Below are 17,366 nucleotides of genomic sequence, written 5' to 3'. Positions count from 1 at the left end.
GTTGCCATTTCCTTCTCCAGGGGATCTTCCCAACCAAGGAATCGAATTCAGGTCTCCTGCACTGCAGGCAGATTCTCTACTCTGAGCCACTGGGGAAGCCACCGGGGAAAGTGAGGTTCAGTTCAGTTCAGTCGCTGAGTAGTGTCCGACTGTTTGAGACCCCAAGAATCGCAGCACGCCAGGCCTGTCCATCACCAACTCCCAGAGTTCACTCAGACTTATGTCCATCGAGTCAGTGATGCCATCCAGCCATCTCATCCTCTGTCGACCCCTTCTCCTCCTGCCCCCAATCCCTCCCAGCATCAGAGTCTTTTCCAATGAGTCAATTCTTCGCATGAGGTGGCCAAAGTACTGGAGTTTCAGCTTCAGCATCATTCCCTCCAAAGAAATCCCAGGGCTGATCTCCTTCAGAATGGACTGGTTGGATCTCCTTGCAGTGCAAGGGACTCTCAAGAGTCTTCTCCAACACCACAGTTCAAACGCATCAATTCTTTGGTGCTCAGCCTTCTTCACAGTCCAACTCTCAACATCCATACATGACTACTGGAAAAACCACAGCCTTGACTAGATGGACCTTAGTCGGCAAAGTGAGGTGAGGAGAGGTTAAATGGATGAGCTGATTTCAGCAGCTGGCACAGTACAGGGAAGATAGAGATTACAGTTCAAGATCAAGCTCTACTAAGTTAGACGGGCTTGGTAAAGGCCTTGGAGCTTGCGCTGAGACTCCAAGAGTACCATGCTCTAGAGCAAGGACAAAACTGAGACAGACCAACTTTAACGTGATCCACTAGTACTCTGTTAAAATAAAACCTTATTCTCTCTAGAGGAAGATAAACCAGGGATCTCTGCAATTTTTATACTTACAATAGCTGGCATCAAATGAAATATTTTACTAATATTTAGTAGGTGTATTAAAAAATCATATAAAGTAAATATCCTCCATTAAAAAAAAAAAGATAACAGCTGACTAGATAGCAAGAAAAACAACAGACATAGGAGTAGGTTCCAAAGTGTAGCTACTGTAGTTAACTGCCCAGGACTTGAAATGAATATTATTAATATATTCAGGAGAAAAGAATGGCGAATTTCAGCAGATACCTACAATCCATATAAAGAGAGGACAAAAATTCCAAAAATAAAGAAAATCTGACTAAAGTTAGAAATTCAAAATGTGGGTTTATTAGCAGATTAAGATAGTGGAGGTATATAGTTTGATGCACACAAAGAATAAAGAGATGGGAGACAGAAGAAGCTTTAAGAGAGACCTGGACCACAGTGAGAGACAGTGGAATGCCATTTTATTTTAGGTTATAAAAAAGATCCCCAAAACTAACTATAATGAAAAGCAAATGCCAGATTAGAACCCTTATCCCAGTGAAAATATCCTACCTAAGTGAATGCAAAGTAAATATACAAAAAAAAAAAAAAAAAAAAAAGATACAGTAAAGACAAAAGCTGAGATAAGCCACTGGATGCTCTGATAACCAGGCAAAGGAAGCATGATCCAGTTAGAATGAGGAAAGTCAGGGAAGAACTAAGAACACAGGAATAGGTAAATACGTGAATAAATATGAGTAAACACTGTTTAAAATAGTGATAATAATATCTTCTGGAGTTTAAAACAGAAATAAAATATATGACTACAATGGAACAAAAGGCAGAGTATCAAGGGAATTAAACCATTAGTTTTTTTCATTGCTTTGAAATATTGAAAGACTAATTTCAAGAGTGCTCCAACGAGTCAAAGACATTTTAGGGGTAATGATTTTTCAAATGTTTCAATATTAGGACAACCTTACAATTTTAAAAATTAAGGAAACCAAAGACTTTTTATTTTTATAAATTACATAAATATTTACTGTATTTGAAACTAAAATTGGAAAAATGTTTACTGTTTTATTGATTAAAAATACTAAACTTACAATATGATATTGAAATATATTTTTGAAAAAAAAAAACTTCAAAACAAAAAATTAGTGCTAAGAGTGATGGTGTTTGAAATTTTTTGCAAATCTCTTTTAATGCCTGACTGGAATAGTTTGCAAGGTCTGCTGTAACAAAAGTACCACAGATGAAATGGCTTAAATGACAGTTTATCTACTCACAGTTCTGGGGACAGATGTCCAGGAGCCAGGTGTTTGCAAGGCTCATTTCTCCTGAGGCCCCTCTCCTTGGCTTGCTGGTAGCTACCCTCCTGGGGCCTCTTCACATGGTTGTCCCTTTGAGTGTGCACTACTGGTGGAATCTCTGTTCATCCATGCTTCCTCTTAAGGACACCAGTCAGACTTCATTTAGGAACCACCCTAACAGCCTCATTTTAACTTGTATGTTAGTTGCTCAGTCGTGTTTGACTCAATGCAACCCCATGGACTGTAGCCCACCAGGCTTCTCTGTCCATAAGCTTCTCCAGGCAAGAATGTTGGAGTGGACTGCCATGCCCTCCTCCAGGGGATCTTCTGGACCAAGGGATTGAACCCGGGTCTCCTGCATTGCAGGCAGACTCTACCATCTGAGCCACAAGGAAAGCCTCCTTGTAGAAAGGTGGCTTTTAACTTATCACCTCTTTAAAGGGCCTATGTCCTAAAGCAGACATTCTTGGGCACTTGAGAGTCAGAGTCTCAGCACATGAATTTGAGGGGTGAGGGACACAGTTCACTCAGTAACAGTGGCTCAATAGAAGATAGCTGAATTCTGAGATCTTCTTTTGCATTAAATATTTTGCAATATCTCATGCCATGCAGCTTCTGAAAAACAGTAATCTATACTCATGAGAAAATGAGTATGAAAAATTAGAAGAGAAAGGTAAATAATGCCTTAGATTATGAAAATAGTCCTGCTGCTCTAGGGTAGCAACCAAAATGATAACTGAATTATAATTAAGTTGAATAGAGTAGAATATGAGATAATGAAGCATATTTGATTAATACAAAAAAAGCAATAAAGGAGAAATGGAAGAAACAAGGTAACACAAGCAGACTTACACCCAACGAGTAAGTACATGAAGTGGAAATGGATTACACTCACTAATTAAACTACAGAGATTGTCAGACTAGATAAAGATAAGACCCTAAATGGATGCTGCTTACTGGAGACATACTGTAAATATAAGGTCACAGATTAGGTTAAAAGTAAAAAATAGGGGAAAGACATATATCGTGTATATTTGCTTTCTACTGCTGCATAATGCATTAATGGGAACAGTGGCTTAAAACAACAACTGTTTATTAGCCCACAGCTCTGTGGGTCAGGAGTTCAAGCACAGTGAGGTTGGATTCTCTGCTCAGGTCTCAAAGGCTGAAATCAATGAGTCAGCTGGGTTGATTCTGAAGGCTGAGGAAGAAACCATTTCTGAGCTAAATCAACCAAATGAAAGTGAGAGAGTGAGGGGTGGTGGTGAAACGCTGGATAATTTCTTTGGAATCTAGGAAGCATCCAAACCAGTTCCCAAGCTCTTAAGATCCATGACCACTCCTGCTCTGCCAAGGTATACTCAGCATCCAGGGTAATTCCTGGGACATGACAGGTGTCCACAGGGGAAAAAATTAGCTTCACAGAAAAATAGGTTTTTCATGTTTACATAAATATTACATGCTCACTGGAAAGAAAAACTGAAAAATATGGAAAAACACAGGTAAAACAAACAAAAAAAACAGTAGATTCTCAAAAAAATCTGAAATGAATGTCATTAACTTTTAGGAGACCATCCCTTCATTCATGGTTATCAAATGTTTACACAAATACATTGTAGTTTTATACCATAAACACTGCATTTACATTTTTCTGTTATCCTAGTCTTTCCCCGCACTTATCTCACACTTCCCTTTTCTCCCCCCCTTCAAGGTAACCAATATTAACAGGTTGGTGTATATTCTTGTTACCTGTTTCCATGCTCATCTAATCACATGCACACATATACACACAAATGCATGTGATCATTACTTTAAAAATGAAATTTTGTACATATACATCTCTGTAGTAAAGCAATTACTTACCAAAAAATTGTGGTAACACCTGTTAGTCAACTACTGTAAATATAACTCATTAAAAAAATTACTCTCATGTTGTTCCATGGTATGGCTATATAACAGTTAATTCACCCATTCCCCAATTAGTTGGCATTCACTTTGTCTCCAGCTGGGTTTCATCTCTGTCTCTATAAATAATACTCTAACAAACATCCTTGCTTATGCATATATTTTTCACTGATGCTACTATTTTTGTGCAGCAAATTCTCAAAGTGAGATTGCTGGGTCAAAATGCTTTTAAACTTTTACTTAAAAATCTGAAAAATATATAGCTGGATTGCAAGTGGAAATATAAGTTGATATAACCATTTTGTAAGAGCACATGGTTTACCAAACTCCACTAGCAAAACATCTCTTAATTTTTGCCAACTCCACAAAGTGAAAGTTAACATCTCATGGGTTGTTTTAATATGTACTTCCCTGAGTACTATTTGGATTCATAACACTGTCATAGGTTAACGCATTTGGAGTTATTTTTCTATGAACAGCCATCTAGTCCAGATGGATTAAAACCTCAAGGTAAAAAATAAAATTATAAAAACCTTAGAAACAAATTTAAGAGATTATATATTACATGGGTCCTTTTAACTGAGTAAATCAGGACTATAAAAAGGAAAAGATGTTTTACTATAAAAAATTAAAGACTTACTATCTTTTACTATATAAAAAATACAAAGACAAATACTAGGTTAAGAAAAACATTTGGAACACACATGAGAAAGGATTAATATCTCAAATACATTAAGAGCACCTCTAGATTCCTAAGAAATATAGACAGGCCAATAGGAATATATATATATATATATATATATATATATCAGCAATCATTGAAGACAACTTGTTAAATGAATAAAATATGAAATTTGGATGAAGGCTTTCACATGCCCTTTTTATTATGAATTTTCTTATAATTTCTAAGATTTAAGATGACCAACTACTTTTCTACATTCTTATAAAGCATCTCTTCAGTGTGTATTTTCTGGTGAATTGCTCCTGGATGTTTTCCCACATTCATAAAATATAGTTTATAAGATTCTTGTTACTGTCTGAACAATGATTTGCTGTTCTCTATATTAACTGAATTTCTCTCTGATGTGTTCTTTGATGTACAGTAAGGCTGGAGCTACTCCTAAAGGCTTTTCCACATTCACTACATTTATAGGGTTTTTCTCCAGTGTGCATCCTCAGATGCACAATAAAGTCTGAGTTAGTTCTGAAGGCTTTTCCACATTCTTCACATCTATAGGGCCTCTCCCCAGTATGAATTCTCTGGTGCAGAGTTAGCTGTGATAGAGTAATACAGCCTTTCCCGCATTCCTTACACGTGTAGGGTTTTTCTCCAGTATGTGTCCTCCAGTGAACTGTAAGGTATGAACCTCTCCTGAAGGCTTTTCCACAGACATCACATTTATAGGGTTTCTCTCCACTATGGATTTTCTGATGTTCTGTAACATGTACCATCTGGCTAAATGCTTTGCCACAGTCATTACATTTAAATGGCTTCTCCCCAGTATGTGTCCTTTGATGGGTATTAAAGCCTGAGTTACTTGTGAAAACCTTCCCACATTCATTACATTTATAGGGTTTCTCTCCAGTATGCCTTCTCTGATGCACAGTAAGCTGTGATGTATTAGTGAAAGCTTTCTCACATTCATTACATTTATATGGTTTTTCTCCAGTGTGGGTCCTCTGATGTACAATAAGGTATGACTTAGTTCTGAAGGATTTTCCACAGTTGTAGCATGTGTAGGGTTTCACGCCAGTGTGAATTTTCTGGTGCTCCTTGAGATTTACCATTTTGGTAAATGCCCTCTCACAGTCAGTACATTTATATGGTTTCTCTCCAGTATGAATCCTCTGATGTACAGTTAAATGTGATTTTATTCTGAAAGATTCCCCACATTCATTACAGAGATAAGGTTTCTCCTCAGTATGAATTCGCTGATGTATAATTAGAGATGAAGAACGCATGAAGGCCTTTCCACATTCATTACATTTATAAGGTTTCTCTCCTGTATGCATTCTGTGGTGTACACTAAGGCATGAATAATTAATGAATGCTTTCCCGCATTCATTACATTTATACGGTTTTTCTCCAGTATGAATCCTCTGATGTTCTGTGAAATTTGCAATACGATTGAATGCTTTCCCACATTCATTACATTCATAGGGTTTTTCCCCAGTGTGAGTTCTGATATGCACAATAAGACTGGAATTACTTCTGTAGGCTTTTCCACATTCATTACACCTAAAGGGCTTCTCTCCAGTATGAATTCTCTGATGAACATTAAAGATTGTGGTATTCTTGAAAGACTTCCCACACTCATTGCATTTATATGGCTTCTCTTCAGTATGGGTCTTCTGATGTACACTAAGATATGACTTATTCCTAAAGGCTTTCCCACAATCATTACATTTGTAGGGTTTCTCTCCATTGTGAGTTTCCTGATGTCTTGCAAGTTTTGATTTATCACTAAAAGCTTTCCCGCATTCACTACATTTATAGGGCTTATCTCCAGTTTGAATTCTCTGATGTTGATTAAGGCGTGCACACTGGCTAAAAGATTTTCCACAGACATTGCATTGATAAGGTTTCTCCTTAGTATGAATTCTCTGATGCACCATAAGTGATGAAGAAGCAATGAAAGCCTTTCCACATTCACTACATTTATAGGGTTTTTCTCCAGTGTGAATTTTTTTATGTTGACTAAGATAGGAAGGCTGGCTGAACATTTTCCCACATTCATTACATTCATAAGGTTTTTCTTTAGTGTGAGTTCTCTGATGTTGAATGAGTAATGACCTATAACGGAAGGCCTTTTCACATGTACTACATTTATAGGGTTTTTCTTTATTACTGGGTTTTTTCTCTAAAGTGAGTTCTAAGGCAGGGCTCATGACTTTGCTGCCTTCTGTATCCTTGCAAATTTCCTTCCTCAGATGGGTATCTGTGATCAAATCTAAACCCTCTGTAAAATTTTCATCATGTGTTTGGTATTTGCCATGGGGTTCTTCTGTGATAACTTCTGGTTCTGGAAGAAGAACAGATCCAAACCCAAAGCCTTTCTGAATAGTGGGGATTTTCTTGTGTTTAACTGTTCTTTGGCCTACAGGACTCTGCTGACTGTATTGCAGTCTCAGTATCCTGTCGCCCCATTTCCATAATCCTCCCATTCTGGGGTCCCATAGACCATTCTCTGTGAGTTTCTCTACAATGGCATTCTGTGATAAATGTTTTTTAGAAAAATCCTCTGTTGGTATAATATTCTTGGTTGTAGGTTTGGTCTCCAACTCTGGGAGGAAAAAAAGAAAAGTCAAATGACTCCTATTTCCTAGGTTGAGGAGATTGTACTAACAGGATAACATAAGAGAACTGAACTGATAATGAACATATGTTTTTAACCGCTTGCAAATTGGCCTTGTTTTCTAGGAAGAAGGGGGTAGGGTTAAGGGTGGCTGATTGAGCAAAGAACCACAGTAGTAATTCAAGGAGTTTTCTTCCTATTAAAAAAAATTTATTCCCGGTAACCCTTCTACGATCCAAGTTTCTCAAATATGTCTTCCTTTTCTCATTCCTTTTAGAGTCAAATTCTTTAGAGAGCTTCTTCAAAAGCTGTAACTACTTCCTTGATTTCCATTTACTCCACAAACCAGATATTCACCCCCAACAATACTTTCCACTTGTTCTCATTATTTGCTCACTAGCTTTTCTGTGAGGGCTTTCTCTGACATTTCCTTGTCAGAATAGCTTCTTCAGGTCTTCATATGTATCTTTTTTTTTTGCTCTCAATTTTGATTTTAAAAATTGTATTTATTTAAGTACAGTTGATTTTATTAATCAGTGTTGTATTAATTACTGCTGTGCAGCAAAGTGATTCAGTTATACATACATATGTTATTTTTTTAATATTCTTTTCTGTATCTTTTTACACAACATTTATGGAAGACACTGATTTTTCAGAAAGTAGGCTGAACTAGTCAAAATTAATATAGTTGTGAATATTACAAATAATGACAATTACTTTTATCAAGAGTAGTTTTGCAACCTTTTTATGGGTCTTAAGAAAATTTCTGACAGTTTCAAAATTTTCTTAAACAATTATACTGGGTGGTGGTGGTCTTATAATTTATTTGTATATGCAAACTTAATATTTTACTTTTTAAAACACTTTCAAACTTTTTGAAAATTTTAAATTTATCTCCAAGTAATCACATCTAAATTTAAAAAAAAAGGAATCAAAATCTGTGGTTAGTAAAATGGTTTTATGAAAAAAGAAATGGTTCAATGATTTTAAAACTCAAGTTAAGTAGAAGTTTTAATGAATTCACAGGGTGAGACACAGGTCTGAATTCAGGGTCACCAAAAAAGACCACTCTAGAATCCAAGGACTAAAACCCAGATGATTTAAATATCTAAATGAATTAAGGTGACAGGATTTTTTTTTTTAGGGAAAAAGAAAAATGGGGAGAATATGACACCAGCATATCTGAATAAAAGAGAGTGTTGAACAGTGTTCTTTAAGTAGAAGAAAAATAATCTTAGTTAAAAGGGTAAATATTGGCTAAATAGATAAATACTGTATTTTGATTCCCAACTGATTTATTGTTCATATTCTCAATAAGTTAAGATCCTGGAAGAGTGGAGAGGGGTTCAGCAGGCTTGTAACTGAAGAAAGTTAAATAATCAGTCAACAGGTTTAGCGTAAAAGGAATCAATGATGATCCTTAAGAAAGCACTTTCAGGAAAATGAAAGAAGAGATATCAGATACACAGTAGTTAAACAAATGAGAAAAATATTAAGTTAACTGGAGAGGAGAGAATTGAAAGAATGAAGAAGAAATGAAAGAACAATTATGAAAATCATGTTCCCAAGAAAATAAAATAGGATGGGATGGGGACTACAAGTACAGGGCAGAGATGAGGGAGAAGGAAAAGGAGAGAAAAAGGGAGAGAGGGAGAAAAAGCAGGAGGGAGGAGTAAGGAGAGAGGATGAGATGGGGAGAATCTTTTCCTCTGAGACAGCTTTGAACAAAGATATCCCCCAGATATTTCAAATATTCTGCTCCATCCAAGATCTACTGACTTTAAATAAATCTCATCCTCCAGTTTCTTATTAACTCACCCGAAAAGGAGGTTCTTGAAATTTCTCTCACTACTACCCATGGTCCTTTTCCATCCTCCAAATGAGATATCATGTCTGGTTTGGAAATTGCAAGCCCTGCTCAGAGAAAAACGAATAGGATTTGATTGTGCCTGTGAGCAAGAACCAGGGTCAACTGCTCTTTATCTCCTGTGTGGAGTGGCTATGAGAAGTTCTAGAGGTGCGTTGTCCAAGGCAGCTGCCAAGAGCCACCTATGGCTACTTAACTCTAAATTTAAATTAGTTAAAATTATATACAACTTAAAATTCAGTTTTTCATTTTACTAGCCAGACTTCAAGTTCTCAGTAGCCACAGTGTCTACTGCTTGTCATACTGGACAGCACAGATGCAGCAAATTCCCATCACAGGAGAACATCCTACTGTACAGCAGTGTTGTAGAGAATTACAAAGGTACCTCAAAGAAGCTCTAGACTGTAATCCTAGGTTTGGAAATAATCTGTTTAGAAAGAAAATAAACATATTTGTTCATTCTTTCTAGAGGCACTGATAACTCTTACTCTGGAAATGACTGGAAAAAACTTTAGTCTTCAATCAGAGGGACTGTCAACACTCTCTAAGATTACAATGAAGTACATATTTCTTACTCTACAATTGGCAGACCATTGAGTTAAGAGCAAGAGACAGTATAACTCCTAACAATATGCCCCCAAGACTGAGATTTTAATGCTTAAATTCTAACCCAAAATTCAGTTAAGTATTTTAGAGAATCTATTATCTTCAGTAAATCTGGTCCAGTGTCAGGTACATATGCACAGAGCTTATCCTTACCCAAGGAGACAAGATTCCTATAATTCTCTAGCATCACGTCCTTGTGCAGGTCCCTCTGCATAGGGTCCATCAACCTCCACTCTTCCAATGTGAAGTCTACAGCCACATCTTTAAATGTCACTGATTCCTGAAATAAATACAGAGATCCCTCAGGGGACTATACAGTTAGATCTATTAGGTAGATTAATACATACAAAACTGGGGAAGAAAACTAGCAGTTTCCACCCAAATGTTTCCTTCCTCAAAATCCTGCCATATGTATATTATCAACTTTTTTTCATTTCTATTCTATAAAATATGGCTTAATAAAATACATAGTTTATCATTCAGATTGTAGTTATAGAATAAGCTGTCTGAGAAAGAAAAATAAGAAATCACGGGACCTTGAGGAGCTTTTCCGGTCAGGTTATAAAATGTATGTATATGCGTCTTGTAAAGAAAAAAAATCAAAGAATGAGCTATAAAATTGTTTTAATGGTTATCTATTAGAGGAAGGAGGAACAGAGTGAAGAGAACTGGAGCAGAAGCTAGATTTCCTTTTGTATTTCTTGCCTTACAGATTTGACTTTTGATCCATAGAAATACTTTATATTATTATAAAAGAAAAACTAAATTTAAAAAAGCAATTCCTAAAAATTAAAAGTAAAATGAAATCAACTGGTAGCATACACATTCATCAGAGAGGAACTATTTTGAGCATCTTTAAAACACAGTAATTTTTCTGTATATCTCTTGAGAGATACATTCTGAGGAGAAAAAGAATTGTAAAAAAGAGCACATTTTCAGTAAATAATCCTATTGCTGGTGGCAGTGATGGAAATGCTAAGCTATTTTGTAACTGTTGTGTGTGTGTTAGTTGCTCAGTCATGTCTGATTCTTTTGCCACCCCATGCACTGTAGCCCGCCAGGCTCCTCTGTCCATGGAATTCCCCAGCAAGAATACTGGAGTGGGCTGCCATTTCCTACTCCAGGGGAATCTTCCCTACCCAGGGATCAAACCCAGGTCTTCTGCACTGCAGGCAGATTCTTTACCATCTGAGCCACAGTATTTACCCACATTGTGTGTGCAGTGTTGGATAAAGCAAATTAGAATACTAGTATCATTCAGAGTTAATAAATCTGACATGGGAGAAAGAACATATAGATTCAATATCAATGAGATTATGTATAAACTCGAGAAATTAAAAACTGAATTGGAAATATTGGTATAAACTCACTAAGTAGTTTAAGGAAAATATCCCATCATACTTCCTAGCTTTGTCCACTGAAAAGGTCTAGAAATGATAACCAAAAAGGCACTTTTATGCAGTTTAGACTGTGACCTCTACAGATTCCACTAAACAAAACAAGGACCTGGAACTTTCTGTCATAATTAAAAGCAAGGAAACTCTCAAAGACTAGAGGACAATATCTAAGACATTGGAGACAACTTAAAGAGGCTCCCACTAGCCAAAGATGGGAAGACTTGAGCATCAGTAAGAACAATAACTGTAATGGATTTCAAAAATATCTAATATATTTAAAATTATTATTTCATTATAAAACTAAAAGGATACTCATTGATCAACTTTGGAGGATTCCTGGAAACTGGTAAAGAGAAAGAATCAACCCTTGCCCTTCTTTTCCAATGCAAACATCCAGTTTGCACAGCAATAAAATGGAATCAGATGATTGAGCAAGAAGTGAAGTATGTGGCACAGGCTACTTTTTCATCAGGAATTATAACAAGACCACCTGTCAAATTAGGGCTGCCACCACTAAGAGAAACAAAATCTGTCAAACTGATGCTACTAGCTCTGGGATTACTGCATTGATCAAGCAAGACAGTATGCATGGTGAACCTGCAATGGTATTGGAACATTAAGAATTAGGGCAGTAAAAGAGGAGCTGTCACTTCATTCCCCTTAAGATACAATGCCAAGTATTACCTTTACCAATTCTGGCTCTTCTGCCTGAAGGTGAAGATCTTCCTCTGGCTGGAAAACTTGAGGACTCTGAGGGGACACAGGATAAGATCACTCCATGACTACCTGTTACATACAGCACAGCCTCAACAAGCACCACCAGTCCACCGCAGATGTGGTGTATATACATCTCTTCTACTGTTTTATTTAGGGATGAAATTAAGGTCCATAGCAACATCCAATCATAACTTTCTTTCATTTTGTTTGAGACAATGACACACACAAGACTGAGAAAGATATAACTGTATAGGTTTTAAAGGCTCTAACAAAGAACCTATCAAAACAAAAATAAACATATAAGGGGTCTTAGATGCCACATAATTCTTTTTCCTATGAGGATGAAGTCTGTTTCTCAGAAATTATCTATCTTACTCAAGAATAATATTCAAACACTACTAACACCGTCTGTTTTCTACAGTTGGAAAATCATTACCATGCCTGGGCGTTGGAGGGCATGTCTCCATACTCATTCAGGAAATATTTCAGGGACCTCTCACAACACTGTTTTCTTCCAAACCTTAAGACACTGTATGCCTATAAGGACCTAATTTTATACCTTCTAGTAGTACTTAATGATTCTGGATCTTGTGCCATTTTTAAAAATTAAGGGTAACAGAACTATCTTTAAATTTCATTGAGAAAAATGTCATCTTAGTTCTTCCCTTTCAAGTTTTCATGTTAAAAATACAAATATTCAGCTTCTAGAAAATCAATGATGATGTGAGCTCAACTTCTGATAATTAGAGATGGGTTTGATCAGGCCTATACTAGACAAATACTTTAGATCTACTAACAAAGTGAAACACTTTAATTTTCATTTTATCTTTTCAAGGCTTTGTCTTAAGGACTATTTACATGTTATATATTCTTGCTATCAAGAATAAAAGATCACCACTACAGGTTATTATGAATCATTACTATAACAAATTATATTGGGACTACTTTTCTTCTGTCTCTCCTGTTAAAAATGTCACTTCTAAAACACAGCTTTAATACATTATTACCCACCTCAAACACACCCACACACACACACATGCATATCTACACTTAAATGTTTTCAGAGAAACATGAAAAGATTCAGCTTAAATATCTAAATTTCAATACTATCTTTCTCAAATATCTATCTCGAATCGCTAGCTCACTCACTGTTCTCTGCCTCAGAGCCTTGCCTTCTCATCTGAAGTACCCTCACAATTAATTTATGACGATTTAAATCCCACTTGTAATTGGGTCACAGCTTAAATCTAACCGTCCTCCTGAGCTTTCCATGACCGATTTAGCCCATACTAATATCCCATTTCTTTTCTTACATATCACTCATCAACTTTATCATACTGCTCAACAACTATCATTCACCTAAATAAATTATGTAACTGTTTCTTTTGTAAGCCTTACCTCAGTGAGACTGTAAGCTCCCTACAGCCAAGCACTGTGTCTTAAACATCTTCTTTCTCTCCATGTCATCTATTAAGCTTGATCACTTCTTATGGGTAGAAAAGAGGAGAACACTAAGAGTGGGCACAAGGGGAACAGTCCCTATGAATTAAGGTGTGTGTATGTATGCATATGTGTACATTTTTCTTTTTTCAAAGTTTCCTAAACAAAATTTTCCAATTGGAAAATACTCTATTCTACTATCGCATAAATAACTCAAATTTCCTGGGAACAATACAAAGTTAACATCATACGTAAATTTCCCAGACTTCCTATCATATCTCAAGATAGTGCATATACTGTATGCAAGATCTGGTGTCTTGATATTTGTTTCAATATGCATAGTGAATCTCCCTATAGATTACAAGCTTTACTATGATAAACTCAATTTTCATGGATCAAACAATTTGATTCAGTTACCAAAAGGGGTATGGGTGAGGTAGAGAAGTCACACAACTTTGGGAAAAGTAGGCGTGCTTTCAAACCAGGACAATAGGTCAGATCAGAGGAGGTTTCCTCAACTTACCAGAGGTCCAACTGAAAAAACTACAGCAGCCATAATTTCTTCCTCTGGGTTCCCCTCTCTGGAAAAAGGGAGTCCTGCAAAGACAAATCTAAGAAAGAGAAATAAGCCATGAAAACCAATCTTGCCTTGGAAATCTCAGATGTACTAAGGTGAAATCCTGACATTACAAGTTAGTATGACCTCTCTAAAAATTACAAGTTAACCCCCAAGATCAGTGAGGGAATACTATTCTTACTAGTGTAGCTCTTAATACTACTAAATGTAGTCACAGCTAGCAGATCAAACATGGTACAAGCAGCTTTTAAACTACTTTCTCAATGACCTTCACATCATCCAACAGAAACTACATTCCCATTTCACATATGAGAAAATCGAGGCCTAGAAAAATTACACCATTTTACACAATGCCATGTAGGATTCCAAATCAATCTAATTATAATGCCCACACTTTTTCCATTACATCAACTTGCTGTGTGTTGTGAAAGAGAACAATTCAATCTTTCCTTGCCACAATCACCTCCTTACCTAACAATGAAATAATCTAATAATCTCTTTCTGTCTTTCCTATGAAGAGTCAACTTGCTAACAGTTTCACAGACCTCAGCTTCATGTAAAAAGAACACCACAACTCCAAACTTAAAGATATCAGAAACCCTGACATGCTTCTCTCAATCTCACATTCAAGTATCTATCCTTTCTATATCAGACAAAACCAAACAATAAGGAGCAGGATAGTAATAACGATATAAGACAAAGTGGAATCCAGTGCACAAAGCACTGAGCAGTAGTCCTCTTATACTGAAAATGTTATATGCCTAATAAAGGCTTTACACTGTGGAGAAGCAAAGTGGCAGAGATCTTGTTCAGATACCCGAGGCACTTTTTGATTCTGCTTTTTGTCTTTGGTTAAAGATATGGCCCTGTTGATGTTGAGTTTGGTTTGAAAACAAGAGCTTGAGGTTTGAAAACATTTTCTTAACAAGTGCATAATTGTGGAATGATGCTGCAAGGCAAATAAAAGGGCAGGAACACAGAGAGAATTGAGCTTTCCATATCTTGTGAAATTCTACTTTTGAATAAGAGCTTCCCAGGCAGTCTGACATTCTCACCATTCAGCAGAACTTTGGAGGCCCAAAGGGATCTATGCTGAATTATGCTGAATATGTCCCTCCTTTACATGTATAATATACTTTCATTAAGAATCCACATCCAAGACTTCTCTGGTGGCTCAGTGGTAAAGAATCCACCTGCCAACGCACAAGACACAGGTTGATTCCTGATCCAGGAAGATGCCACATGTCACGGAGAAACTAAGCCCGTGCACTACAACTACTGAGCCTATGTTCTAGAGCCTGGGAGCCACAACTACTGAAGCCTGAGAGCCCTAGAACCTATGCTCTGCAACGAGAAGCCACCATAATCAGATGCCTGCGCCCCACAACCAGAGAGTAGCGCCTGCTCACCACACTAGAGAAAAACTCGCACAGCAATGAAGATCCAGCAGAGCCAAAAATAAATAATAAACCAACTTAAAAAAAAAAGTGTGTTGTGCGTCTGTACACTAATAATGAACTACCACAGAGAAAATTAAGAATCAATCTCATTTACAATTGCTTAAAAAAGAAATACTTAGGAATAAATTTAACCAAGAAAGGGACAAACCTGCATACATTGAAAACTTGAAGACATTAAGTGGAAAGATGTTCCCTGCTCAAAGCCTGGAAGAATTGTTGTTAAAAATGTCCATACTACTTAGACTAATCTACAGATTTGATTCAAAATCCATCAAAATTCCCAAAGTGTTTTTCACAGAATTGAGACAAATAATACTAAAATTTGTACAGAACCACAGAAGATCCCAAATTGCCAAAGCAAGTTTGAGAAATAACAAGGCTGGAGGTATCATGCTTCCTGATTTCAAACTATGTTACTAAGTTATTGTAATGAAAACAGTATGATGTTGCGAAAGATGCAGATTAATGGAAAAGATTACAGAAATAAACCCACACATAAATGGGCAATTAATTTACAACAAAGGCGCCAAGAATATACAACAGGGAAAGAAGAGTCTCTTCAAAAAATAGTGTTGGGAAAACTGGACAGTGACCTGCAAAAGCATGAAAGTGGACTACTAACTTATCCCACATTAAAAAAGATTAAGTCTAAGTGAATTAAGTACCATAGGATCTCATTTAAATGTGGAATCTAAAAACAAAACAAAACACCCTAGACTGCCAGATACAGAGAACAGATTGATGGTTTGGGGGGTGGGGTGGGGGGTGGTAGCTGCGAAGTTGGCGAAGGTGGTCAAAAGGTACAAGCTTCCAGGTACAAAATAAGTTAAGTCCAAGGGACTTCCCTGGCAATCCAGTGATTAAGACACGGGACTTCCACTGCAGGGGTACGGGTTCCAATCCTGGTTGGGGAACTAAGTTCCTACAAGCTGCATGGAACGGCCAAGAAAATTAAATAAATAAATAAAATAAAATAAGCAACCAGGGCTGCAACGCACAGTACCATGACCAGAGTTAACAATACTGCGTTCTGGGAATTCCCTGGGATCCAGTGGTCACAATTCCGGGCTTTCACTGCCCTGGCCCAGGTCAAGCTCTGGTCGGGGAACTAAGGTCTTCCAAGTTTGAGTAAGCTCCGGGAGTTGGTGATGGACAGGGAGGCCTGGCGTGCTGCAGTCCACGGGGTCGCAAACAGTCGAGACGACTGAGAGACTGAACTGAAGTTACCCCAGCAACAAAAACAGACAAAAAAACCTGTGCTGGGTATCTGGAAGTTGCGCCGGCAGGAAAAGCTGCTTCCGCTTCCCAAAGGCAGGAGGGGGACATCTGTCAGGTTTCCGCTATCGAACCCCAGTCCCTCCACGCTGCCAAACCCAGGACGGAGAGATTCTCCTTCCTCCAACCCGTCTGCTCCCCTCAAAGCCCTTCTCAGCCCACTCCTCCTCAGTCCAGGGGCGGCCCCAGGAAGAAGGGAGGGTCCAGCCGCGCCCCCGCCCAGCCCAGCTCCCTCTCCCAGAGCCTCCAGGTCGCTGCCTTCTGAGGTAGCCCGACCCTGGCCGCCTCTGAGGCGGGCGGGTCAGCTCCAGGCCAGAGGCCCCAACGGAAGCGGCCCCGCCCCTGACGCCGCCGGGAGCCGAGCGCCGAGGGAGGGGTGAGGGGGACCCGGCCAGGCGCCAGGGCAACTAATACCTGGCGGCCGCCTGAGGACAAGGCGCTAGGGCAGGGCGTGAGCGCTTCCAGCAATGGCGCCGGCGGCGGGAGCGGCCGCGGATGGCAGTGCGCCTGCGCAGCCGGCGGGGACCACGGCGCCCAGAATCCTCCGCGCCGCCGCCCTGCTCTTGCAACTCCTTTCTGCTTTGGTGCGGGAGTTGGCATCGTAGACAGTTTGTAGACCTAAGAAGTTTGGTCACGTTGAGAGATCACGACTGTGTGTCGAGCACTAAAACTAGTGATACAAAGAATGACACAGCCC

At 38.2% G+C, this 17,366-nt stretch overlaps 1 protein-coding gene across 4 annotated transcripts; it reads right to left on the bottom strand.

The window, feature by feature from the left end:
• Window positions 1-3,205: 3,205 nt before the first annotated feature.
• Window positions 3,206-17,166, bottom strand: ZNF624 (zinc finger protein 624). 4 transcript variants are annotated; one of them, XM_060395444.1, is made up of 7 exons: window positions 15,543-17,166; window positions 13,881-13,968; window positions 13,316-13,403; window positions 11,885-11,950; window positions 9,957-10,083; window positions 9,149-9,244; window positions 3,206-7,318 (listed from the first exon to the last, which is right to left on the bottom strand). In XM_060395444.1, the coding sequence occupies exons 5-7, from the start codon at window positions 10,024-10,026 to the stop codon at window positions 5,094-5,096; spliced, it is 2,391 nt and encodes a 796-aa protein (XP_060251427.1). In that variant the 5' UTR covers window positions 10,027-10,083; window positions 11,885-11,950; window positions 13,316-13,403; window positions 13,881-13,968; window positions 15,543-17,166; the 3' UTR covers window positions 3,206-5,093. The 4 variants fall into 4 exon arrangements, with proteins under 4 accessions (XP_060251427.1, XP_060251426.1, XP_060251428.1 ...); XM_060395443.1 differs by having other exon boundaries at window positions 17,084-17,166; XM_060395445.1 differs by having other exon boundaries at window positions 13,316-13,400; window positions 17,084-17,166.
• Window positions 17,167-17,366: the final 200 nt, after the last annotated feature.

This window comes from Ovis aries, chromosome 11 (assembly GCF_016772045.2).
Source record: "Ovis aries strain OAR_USU_Benz2616 breed Rambouillet chromosome 11, ARS-UI_Ramb_v3.0, whole genome shotgun sequence".
In the NCBI taxonomy this organism is placed as follows: Eukaryota; Metazoa; Chordata; class Mammalia; order Artiodactyla; family Bovidae; genus Ovis; species Ovis aries.
This window is presented reverse-complemented; position numbering and strand designations above follow the sequence as displayed.

Coding starts and splice junctions, on each gene's coding strand:
- ZNF624 (XM_060395446.1), bottom strand. CDS start 13,913: ATGGCTGCTGTAGTTTTTTCAGTTGGACCTCTG. Junction 11,951..13,880: donor TTTTTTCAGTTGGACCTCTG/GTAAGTTGAGGA, acceptor GTGTCCCCTCAG/AGTCCTCAAGTTTTCCAGCC. Junction 9,245..9,956: donor TAGGAATCTTGTCTCCTTGG/GTAAGGATAAGC, acceptor TTCTCTGAGCAG/GGCTTGCAATTTCCAAACCA.